The sequence below is a fragment of the Manacus vitellinus genome, unplaced genomic scaffold, assembly GCF_001715985.3.
Source record: "Manacus vitellinus isolate BGI_N305 unplaced genomic scaffold, ASM171598v3 scaffold_27_pilon, whole genome shotgun sequence".
Taxonomy (NCBI): domain Eukaryota; kingdom Metazoa; phylum Chordata; class Aves; order Passeriformes; family Pipridae; genus Manacus; species Manacus vitellinus.
The window spans coordinates 1393952-1405654 of NW_021940039.1; the positions used below are offsets into that span (position 1 = coordinate 1393952).

At 42.9% G+C, this 11703-nt stretch overlaps 1 protein-coding gene across 3 annotated transcripts in view; it reads left to right on the top strand.

Annotated features, from left to right (window-relative positions):
- The window catches only part of DENND1A (DENN domain containing 1A), a 150732-nt gene that overhangs the window by 84401 nt on the left and 54628 nt on the right, over nucleotides 1-11703 (top strand). For all 3 annotated transcript variants that reach the window (XM_025895264.2, XM_025895265.2, XM_018074333.3), the window contains exon 12: nucleotides 7025-7126. In XM_025895264.2, the coding sequence (XP_025751049.1) occupies nucleotides 7025-7126 (102 nt within the window). The remainder of the gene's footprint in view (nucleotides 1-7024; nucleotides 7127-11703) is intronic.

Genomic DNA, 11703 nt, shown 5'->3' on the forward strand with positions numbered 1-11703 from the left:
TTTGTCTCTGTGTTTCAGACTGCAGGGCTCTCTGGGCCTTCCAAACTCCATCTGTACATACTCAGAAAAAGGAGTTGTTCTTGGAGAAGCCAATTTTCATCCATTTTAGTAACTTGTGAAAAAATCTGTTTAGTACTAAATCCAGTCTGGCTGCTGAATAGCCAGAGATTCTGGAACACAGACACGCTTTGGCAAAGTACAGTTATTCCAAGTGCCCTATCAAATAAATGAAATAAATAAACCAAACTGTTTGCTCTGCTCTTAGGGATAAATTGAATACAGATAGAACTGTATCCTGCAGTAACTCTGCTTGTTCCATCAGAAAATAACATCAAACCCCACAGTGGCTCTTGGATCTGGCTGCTGGCAAGTGCTGCAGAATTTCTGTGCCCTGGGCAAAGGAGGGGTGATGTTTGGCACATGAGCTGGACAGTTCCTGGGTCACCTCTCTGCCTGTTTCTGATGCTCAAGGCTCACTGTCTTTGTCCCTTCCTTCACATGTAGATATAAAATTCTGTGTTTTATTTGTTAGAATAGCATCCTAGTAGCAACAGCAATTTTTTTTCTCATGATATAGCAGTTTTGTATTTTTAAAAATATATTATCTTTTCCATATCAAAATAATTTTATAAACTAGAACTACAAACTACTGCCATTATTCAGTATTCCTTTTTTTTTTTTTATGCTGAAATTTCAGCAAATAGGACTTTGAAAGTGTTCTGAGTAAATCCACGTGTTCCAGTGTCAGGATAAGGGGTTAATTCCCCAACCTTTCATTCCAGCTGAGGCAGGTGGGCCCTGTACCTGTGCAGAGCCCACGGGGGTGACTCCAGGCTTGTCTGGGCTCAGGCTCTGCCCAGCAGCTCCCACTGTAGGACTGTCCTCGTGGTGTAAATGTTGGTGGCAGCCTAAGCTTGCACAGGGAGAGCTGTGCTGTGAAGGGGAGAAGGGATTTGGGTACAGGAAAAAATCATGTTCTACCTTCAGTGTTGTTTCTGTGGGTTTTGCTGTCCCAGTGTTGGAATGGGGCCTCTGGAAGAAGCAAAAATGTCAATGATTTTAAAGAAAATAACCCCTCTCAGCTCAGTGGGTTTTCCCAACCTGTTTTGTACCCTAAAGTTAGTTTGCAGTTTCCCGTGTTCCACGGGGGCTCTGTGGAAGGAGCAGTTGTTTTAATGGAAAATGACAAATTTTTCTTATGATTAAAATATCAAGCATATCCATTGACTGTTAAATCTAATTTGCTGTGACTGAAATGTTCTCCAGTGAGATAAGATAATCTCCTGTTATAGGTCAGAGGGCTCCAACTGATTTATGGGGGAAAACCTTGGTAGAAAATACAGAGCTGTGTTTTGTGCTCTTATTTTTCAGCTTTTCTATCATCACCTAGTTAGTCATTCTTTATAAGATTTCCATTTAGCAATCCATAAAGTGACTTCAAAGAAGGCTTAAAGTTTATAAGCTGTTGGATAAGCAAGGCTGGAGCTATCACATGAATAATGGAACATGCTTACAGAACTAATTGAATTCATATTAGAGGAAGATAAGTACTTAGCAGTGATAAATAATGAGATAGGAAAATGAACCTCTATCAAAAGAACACACCCCTCTCATAATGTTGGTTTCTCTCTCTGTACTGTAGGTTATTTTAGTCTTCAAATTCTATTAAATTGACCTTTGTGTTGGCAGTGGTGTCAAACCTGGCTGCAGCCCGTTACGTTTGTCAGAGTAAACGATGGTTTCAGCAACTGTTTCTGTAGGAAGGTTATTAGTGGGATGGTGCTGATGGAGGAGGAATGCCCTTGACCCCGGGGACTCCCTGCTGGAATTTGGGCACATGTGGTTTTGATTGACTGTGGGGATGGTTGTGTTGGGCTGGGAGATGGGGAGCTCTGGCAGCCTCTGTGCCAGGATCAGCCATCCCTCTTCCTGCCCCGTGTGGGCCACAAACCCAGCATTTACAGTTAAGGATTAGAAAAGCATTGCTTACCCTTTTTTTGTTAGTACTCCAGTCATTCAAGGGCTTTTTCTGGGTCTCCAGAACTGCAACTCTTCCAAGGTTGTCCAGCATGAATGTGTGTGTGAAACTCCCATTGCAGCTCAGAATGGTTTCCTGACCTTTTTCCTAAGCAAAGAGGACAGCTCTGTATGTCATAAAAGCTATATGAGTAGGGTTTTATTTTAACCTGGTGTCAGTAAAGATGTTCCTGTCAGGAAAGACAGGTTCCCTAAAATCCCTGCAGTGTTCCACGTGGTGGGACAGGACAGGGTGGCTGCTCTCACCTGGTGTTGATTCTCTCTCCCTTGTGCAGCCACGTGAGTGGAAAGCTGGGCCCTCTGAACCCCAAACACTCATTTGGGAAGGGCTTTTTGGCACGTTTCTCTGCTCTGGCTCAGGGAGGTGTGAGGATGCTCTGTTTGGGATCCAGTCAGAGCCCAATTAGTGTGTGTGAGGCTGAGCTAAGGAGCCCTGAGCACGAGTTCTGTCAGTCTGGGCTCAGCCCTGGCCCTGCCACGGGGTCCCCCCCTCAGAACACACCCTGAGAATTCACTGACCACTGGGATCTGCCACTGGTGGTGTTAATTGTTAATTATATTTTTTGATTGGGGTGAGAAGTAGCAATTAGCTTTTTCCACCTTTTATTCTTAGTAAATCAATGCCTTTCTACCTGTGAGTGAAGAAGTGCAGCTTTTCCACAGGGTTTAAATGAAGGGGTTGTAGATACACTTAAATCCAGGCCTTAAAACCCCAAATGCAGTTTAGTCACTCACAAATACTACCAATATCACTGTGCATGGTTTCAGGAGTACTGATAAAAATGCATTTTAAAATATGGCAGATTATTTATGGAGTTCTCCTTTATCCAGTTATTGGACAAGTGGAAATAACTGTGTTTGAATGAGAGCTGCAGTGGGGGGTGTTGGAGGGGCAGTGCTGGGGAAGGCCAAGCCCTGCACTCCGGGCAGAAGGAGGGTTCTCTCTGTCCAGCCCTGGTGCTGTTTGTCACTCAGTTGGCAGCAGCTGCTGGTGATAAGGATCTGGGAATCACCTGTGCAGGCTCAGGGTGCCCGGGCGGAAGGTGGGAGATGGGCAGGGGGGTGGGAGCCCACCTGCTGTGCCCGGATCAAAGGGCCCCGGGGTCAGGGGGCACATCCCCTTACCCAGAGCTGTCTGCTGAATAGCCATTTCAGGTTGTAAATCTGAGCAGGGTTTCATTAAGTCCTTCTGGCTGCTGTTGGGGCATGAAATAATAAAATTTTATATCCGCTGCCTTTCCTGCTTCTGGCAGCCAGATTGACACTCTGTTGTCTGCAGTGTTGGGGTGTTTTCCTTAGGAAAAGAAATGGAAACTATTAACTGAGGACAGACAAGTCATTAAGCAAATGGATTTTAGGCTTCTTGTGAATCGTGCTTTTACAATAATTTCAAATCTAATGCACAAGTAAGCTAGAATGTTAGTTTTTTGTTAACAGCGTTGCCTTTCCAAAAGAACTGGTGGAAGGTGTGTTACCTTTTTACTGTTACAACATTCTTTAATATGTTGATCACTTTTGTATCTGGTTATGAAGCCTCATGATCAGCTTGGTTTGTGTTTTGGCACCAATTTGGCCATGAAGTGACACAAACCTGGTTTTTGAGGGGAGGAGGGTAGTGGTGCTGTTTGGTTGTTGTGAGTTTTTTGGTTTTGTGTTTTGGGGTTTTTTTTAATTGAACTATTCAATAAAATTGTTCACCTGAAAGAAGTTTAACTGGGGATTTTTTATGGTAGAAAATGCAAAACCCACCAACTGTAGCCAGTGGTGATAAAATAACATTTAGTGCGAACTGGTGTGTTGGTGTTATTGATGAACATTGCTGGTAGCATGTGATGGGGATGAGACAGAGGAGCACCCCTTGATACTTCTATTAGAATATAGTTTCTCTGGTTTTGTGAACTTTCACATAAAACACTTAAATGACTTCAAGTGTTTGGCTGCCTGGGAGCGGGACAGGCGCCCTGACTGCGCTTATTTACGGACCTGGTGTTTAAGGCCCCCTGGAGTTTGTTTGAAAAGTTAAGAGATTTTCACAGTAAAGGTGCCATTTCTGAAATTTAAAGTGCTCTTTTCACCAGGAGATAAGTTCTCTCTGATTAAGTCAGTAATTCTTACTAAGCCATGTTTATAGAGGCCATAAACAATGGGTTCAGCGTGCTTGTTAAACCAGCTTTCCATACCTCTCCACTCTTTTAAAAAGAGACATTTAAAATAAAAGGCAGGTGTAGATGTTAGTTTGATTTAGATGGATTTTAGATGATTAATTATGGCTACAAGTAATTGGGCAGGGATGGTTAAGAGAGGTTTGCAGGAGTGAGATGTGATGCACGTTTTCACTGAGTCTCTCCTTTTGGCTCCGCACACCCCTGGTCTGTAGGAAACTCTGATGGTCACGTTTCCTCTTGGTCTTTGCTTTTCCACGTTTTTTTCAGCAAAATATAAACATGCTGGACACAGTCCAGTCTGTTGAACAGGTATCACTTTACTTGTAAAATTTTGTTTAGCTCTCCAGGAAGCTGTGGAATATGGATGGGGGCCGTGTGTGGCTTGTGGCTGTCCCTTCAAATTTCCAGAAAATTGTGACAACACACAAACTGTACTTGTGAAAAATGATCTACATGTTGCTGTGATTCATGGAGTCCAGTGGGATTTAATGTGAGAAATGCAGCTGAATGATGGGAATTTTTACTCAGATTCCAACCTGAGAGTACATACTGTTATTTCCCTGTCAGTTGGGCTGATGGGTGCCACGTTTAGCGAAAGGAGCGTGTGATTATTTGACAAAAGCCCTTATAACTGTCTGATAATACTTTTATCAAAGATGATAGTAAAAGGAGAGATGGTAAAACCAGCTAAGGATTAAGGTGAACTGGTCAGTCTGCGTTTCTCTAGGATGAGCCACAATTGTACCCTCAAAAAATTGCTTGTTTTCAAATGCATTGCGAGACAGATGCTATTAATCAGGTTAGTCTCTGGTGTTTTATTAAATCTGAGGGTTTGTCTCGAGGGAAATCCACTGCCTTGGTACAAATATTGAGGAGTTTTAAAGCAAGGCTGAGCTCTCTGTGGTGCAGAGGTGCAGCAGAGCAGAGTTTAGGATCAGCCCTGTTTCAGTACAGTTATTCTGGGTCCTGTGGGGGATGATCCAACCAGCAGCATTTCCAGTCCCTGCAGCATGAGCTGCATCCCCCTGAGCTGTGCTCCCTGGCTGATCCATGTGTCTCAAGCCTGTTCTGTGCTCAGAAAGCCCCAAATTCAGCTGAAGGGAAGGTGCAGATTCGTCCCCAGAGTTACAAACCCCCCCTGGCACGTTCACCACGCGTGTGCTGCTTCTTGGGCAGGAATCAGGAGGAGGTTTGAATTCCTCCTGTCTTGTCCTGCCAGCACTCGAGTTTGACAAGCTTCTGGCTTTGGTTAAGTACTTTGCAAGGCCTTTTTGTTGGAGGTTTTTAGACTCCTCTGAGTATAAGTGAGATTTTTAATTTTCTGAAACAGGAAGGAGCAAATCAGTTTGTCTGGTGCTTCCGGACTCCTAGAAGGAGCAAGGCTCCTGGATTGCTTTAGAGTTTATCAGATGCAGCCAACGGAGTGACCTTTGGTTCCTGAAAGGCAAAGTGCCTGGTTTGTCCTGCAGTACTGGTGCCTTTTATATGGAAAGCATTAAATGTAATATTCTTCTGCTTAAGCTGAAGAAATGTCTCATGAAGACCTAAACTTAAATGTCTACAAAGTGGTTTTTATGGTGGTTGTTTTTTTTTTAGCCCTAAGTACACAGCAGTTTGCTTTATAGACAGAGGACTGAGCCTTGAAAACTGAGGGTAATTATTTAGCTGCCTAAGGCTCAACTTTGCCATTGTTTTAGGACTTTAGTTCCTTTCTTTTAAGGGAAACAATTCCCCCCACCCCACAAAACCTTAATTAAAAATTGAGTATGTTTTTGTTCACTTTCCTCCCCAGTAACTTGCATTTGGTTGTGTGTGCAGGTATATAGGTACTTAAATGTTTATTTACAGTGTCACTGGGAAATTGCCTCAATTACCATATTCTATAATTCCACTTTGTCTGATTTTGAATTTTCAAAGCTTTATTTGAAGAGACCTTAAACGTGTGGGCTCAGTCAGTCAAAAAAAAAAGATTCAATTCTCCTGTTAGTACAAGAAGTGTTAAGCATTTAAATGCTGCTCTGTTTGGTATCAGTGATTCATTTGCTGTTGTTTAAGCAGGGAAATCAAGTCTGACAGTGTTTAAATTTGCTTAGATCACCGATACCTTTAGACACTTAGAGGTATTAATGATCCTTCTTTTGAGAAGTAGGTTCTGCTTTTCTCTTCTGTGTCCATGGACTGTTACAGATGATGTTAACCCTCAAACTAGATTAGAGACTTTTCTTTCCCTCAATTCATGGGAACAGGAGAAAAAGTTCAGACTTGCTGACCAGGATATGGTGGAATTAATTAACCTCTGGTGGTATCCATTTTACTTAAATGTAGTTGTAAACTTGTCTGTATTGGAGTTCCAAAATTCAGCCTGGAATTTGGAAACCACTTCCCATCCCTAACTTACTACAACTCTTAACTCCTAGAAAAGACATTCTTTATTGTTATTTAAATGAATTTCTAAATATGAAAAGCTGTACTTGAAATCCTGACTCAGCTGGAGACTGCTAAATGTGCAAACAGGACACCAGAGTTAAGACAAACATTAGTAGAGGTGCTTGAAATAAATCTTTGCTTGAATAACCCCAAGCTCTCTGGTTTGAAGCATTTCAGTGTACATGGTGTTAAGAACTCCCCTCTGCCAACTGAAGGTTAATTTTTCAGCATTGTCAAATGAGTAAAACAAATTATGGCAAACTCAGGAATGTTGGTTGTTTTTAAAATACTTGAAGTGCTGTGATGTTCTGAATGCCATGATGTTCTGCATCAAATTTAACCAGCTCCTCACACTGACATTGTCCTTCCCTTTCCCTGGCTCTGTTCCCATGCAGAAGGTCCGAAGCATGGCCCTGGAGGATGTGGTGATTCTGAACGTGGACACCAACACCCTGGAAACGCCTTTCGATGACCTGCAGAGCCTCCCCAATGACGTGGTACGTGTGGAGAGATGGAGCCAAACTGCTGCTCCTCAGTTCTTCCCTCAGGTGTTCAGGAATGTCTGAACATTTGCAGACATGCTTTGAAGCCTCCTAATGAAAATTAGCCAGTTCTCACGGGAGCTAGAAATCCCATTATTGTTAGATAACTTTTGTTTCCAAATGGAATTGGGTGGGCTTGTTCCTGTGACTGCTTCCAGGTGAGCTTTGAAGAACTTCTTGCATTTCATGCCCTGTGATATGGTGTGAAATGGATTCCTACATCTTCACTTCACGCACTGCTAGAATTCAGAATTTAATTTCTTTCTCATCTGCACTTTTTCTTGGTAAATTATTTGCTTTCTTTAATAACTTGATAGAAGTGTTGCATAAATACTTGATCTTTCCCTTTAATGGGACATTTCCCTTTGATGGGACACGAAGCCATCCCACTTGCTGCTGGAATCATCTCCACTAAAGAAGCTGAGGGGGAAGAGCAGAGAAGTGTGTGAGAGTGTAAGAAGCTGTTTTTAGGGCAGAGGGTGAATGTTTAGGAGAACATGGCAGGGAAAATCTGGATTTCTTTTGCTCCATGGAAATATTGTGCTGACAGGGAGATCTGAACCTTTCTACGTGCAGTTAGGAAAGAAAATTGGTGTTCAGGGAGCTCAGTCTAAACTGGTGTGTCTGAGGAGTAGCTCCAGGGATGGTGACTGCCCAGTGCCTCCTGCAGTGACCCCCCAGCATTCCCCTGGGATCCACAGTGGGATCCATCCTGCAGGAACAGGGAGCTCAGGAGGAAGGCAAAGGGCCATCTTGATTGGGAGCAATTTGGCTTTAACCAAGCATTCAGTCTATAAAAGTTGCTTCCATGAATTTTTCTGGCTTTATATAGTTTTTCGTTTTGATTTCACTCCCAGCATCCAAATCTGCCAGCTGGTCACCGCTCGTGCCATTATCCACAACCCGGGAATGACAGACCTGTAAATTTCATGGAATTATGTAAGAAATGTCTGGATACAGTGAGCACGGGGCCTCAAACATGTATATGATTTGTCAACAATCAAGTATTATATTAGATTTTATGAGACTTCATTAAAGGAGCTGTTGTGGGTGCACTGTAGAACATCAGAAGAGACTCCTGCAATAAACACAGAACTTCAAGCTTTGGAATGTAATAAATTTTAAGAGACTTCCTTCCTTTCATTATTTACTTTTACTTCACTTTTATAACAGTAGAGAGTTGTGTTTTATTAGTTCAAATTTCTTGATTCAGTTTTCCACAGGTCTATTTAAAAGCTCCATTTTATCTGGGAGGATGTTTAGAGCAGAGCAGAGGAAGTGCTGCCAGCAAATTCAATTAACTGGCAGGGCTCACCAGTAGCGTACGTGGGGTAGTTTTTTTCACAAGTGCCATATAAATACAGCTGGGATTAATATTTTTCACAACAAAGCTTTAACTCGAGTCGTGGTGCGCTGTGTAATTAATGTTTGGGGTGAGGGTTTCTGTCGGCCCGGGCTCTCTGCATTGTTTCAGGTACCTGGATGGGGCAGTTTTCCCCTCCAGGTCTCTCCCTTCACACTGTTCCAGAGTTGGCTTTGACCACTAGAGAGCAGCTGCTCTGCTGTGCAAGAATTGAATTTCTGTCAGTTCTTTCATGCATCATGTGTTTGGAACTGTAAGTGGATCAAGTTGTTCATCTCAGCAGGGAGACTCTAAAGCCAATCCATTATACTTTTTTTTTCCTTTCTTTTTTTTTTTTTCCTTTCCTTTTTGCTTCCCTGGGAGGAAGGGGAGATTTTGGGAGTGTTTCCCCTCTGGTCTTGGTCTAAGTAGATGCATTTATGACCTGAGAAACTAAAAATGTCTTCAGGAGTTTCCTGATCATAAATGCTTGTTATGTCAAACTACTATGTCAACTTTGCTACTTAATGTGAGCAGTGAGCAATTCATGCACTACTGAATAGACAAAATTTACTTTGCTAAATTAAATCTATCTATATTCAGCAGTGAGGAAAAACATCTTCTGTGTGATGCATTCACCATCAGGTAATTAATCCAGTGGAAAATTTCTAAAGCCGTTTCCCCCCCTCCTTGATCAGCTTTTTAAATCAAGTGAATGAAGTCCAATGGTTCTTGTAGAGCTTCAGGTAGTGTGCTGTGCTTGAGTTTCATGACAGTGATGTTGCTACCTAAACTGTTGGTTCTTGAGAATCTAGAATGAGCTATTCTTTAAATCCTAGGATCCAAGCAAACATAGGCTACCCAAGAGTCTTTCCAGTTAGCATTTGTGTCAGAGGAGCTGCAGGGGCAGTTCCAGCAGAGTCAGATAAAGTTTCTTTGCCCCACTTGCCCCAGCAGTACCTGTTGGCAAATCAAGGAAAATCAAGGTGTGTACTACTGTGTTACTGACTCACTGTCTGAAATGTGAAAAACTGTCCCTCCTTCACCTTCTGCTTCTGATGTGTTGCTGAAAATCTGGCAGCATGAGAGCACCCCGGGAAGCAACTTTCCTTTTAAAATAGTCATTATTAAAAAAAAGAGATTTATTAAGGACTGTGATTACAATAAGTGCATCTGCTGCTGACAAGTCTCCTACACCACCGTCTGTGTTGCAACGAATAGCAAAGAGGGGGTAGTAATTTATTTCTTTTTTATGCAACCTTTATGGTTTTTTCATGTATTTCCAAGTAAGTGTCATCTTCTAGTCGTGGTTGTAGCCAGAGCTCCACGTTCCAAGGGCTGAAGGCCAGGCTGGCTCTGTTGGTGTGCAGTTGTTCTGTGGGGCCCTGGGGCAGGGCAGGGTGTGGGGACACTGCAGGGGCCTGGGGACATCAGTGCTGTGGCCATGCAGCTCCTGTCCAGTCCCTCACCACCCACCACAGGCTGCTGTTCCTGGCTCTCACTCAGGGAAATCAGTGTCCTGCTTCCAGGACAGCCAGAAGTACCAAACCACAGCCCTGTAGCCAAACCATCTTCCTAAAGGTGAATCCGTTTTTATTTCTTACACTGCATTTGCAGTAGAAGGTTTCTTGCTTTATTCATGTTGACAACTGAAAAGCCCTGGACCTAATTAAAAGAATTTCCACTAGCACCTTTACTGAACCATTTCATTCTGCTGCATTGCACAGATTGCATTCTGAAACATGGTGAGAGTTGAAATCGGACCTTTAAACCTCAACTGCCAGAAGTATAAAAATCTTCTTTAAAAACATTCTCGGGGTAGACTGCATGTATATGTGTCTGTTTGGCTAGAAATAATCCTCATTTTCAGTGGTCACAGTCTTTTAGGTTTTTTTGAGTATGACTGCCTCTTTTGGCAGGAAACAACCCTAATTCTGCTCAAATCATCTTCTTTGAGTTATGTACTAATTTATTCCATAGAAAGTATGAGGGGTTTTTTTTTGTTGCTTTTTAGTCTCTTTAAACTTGCTGTTAACATTTTTTTTTTGTTAAAAACTATGGCATACCTATTGCAGTAATCCTGCATATGTATAAAACAGACATGTTCAAGGAATTATCAAAATACCTGTCAATATTGTGCTTCTGTACCAACCAGGGGAGCTGAAGCACAGAAAGGCTGTGACCAGCCCTCTGAACTTCTGGTTTGTTTAAAATGAAGCCTTTTCCTTCTATATAGATGGCAAGTTCTGTATCTTCACATTAATGTTTAAAGAAAACCCTTTATAACAACGTTTGAGATGGATTTAAAAGTTACTCAGAGCTCTGGACATTTTATTGCACTTTTAAGAACTACCTTTAAATGGTTTTGCATAAGTTAATATAGGAAATAAATGGATATTTCATCCCTAAAAGTTCAGACCCGTTTGAACATGAAGTGTGCTGTTCAGGTTTGAAAATATGGTGAAGCTTGTACATGTAGAGAATTACAGAGCTTGAGGGACATTATCTCGGTGAATAGGAGTGAGCTTATTTTATGGATATGAGACTAAATCTGGTATCACGTGTTGTGTTAATGTGGGTTTGTGGGCTCACTAATGCACGGATCATTGGCATAAGCCACAGCACTCCGATTTATAAACAGTGCTGGACACGCTCTTGGTTATTTCTGTTATACTAAATAACTGTAATGAAATGCCTCCTACAGCAGAATCTGCGGAATATTTAAAAGGAAATGTCTTTGCAACTGTTTTGGTAAACACAAGTGCAAAGATAACATGTAGTTGTGAGAGGGAAACAAGCAGTGCCCAGCATGGATTCAGTATTTCACACCTTGGAGCCAGCTGAGGGGGCAGCTCTGCCCTCCCCGGGTCCGGACACGCAGGAGCAGCTGAGGGAGGGACGGGGCTGAGGCCTCCTGGGAGGGGCTGTGGGGCCATGAGGGACTCGGAGGGGGCTGTGAGGGACCATGAGGTGCTGTGAGGGGTCATGAGGGGTTATGACAGGCTGTGAGGGGCCATGAAGGGCTCTGAAGGGGCCGTGAGGGGCTCTGAGAAGCCATGAGGGGTTATGACAGGCTCTGAGGGGCCGGGAGGGGCCCTGAGGGGCTCTGAGAAGCCAAGAAGGGCTCTGAGGGGCCCTGAGGGGCTCTGAGGGGCCATGATGGGCTCTGAGTGGCTCTGAGAAGCCGTGA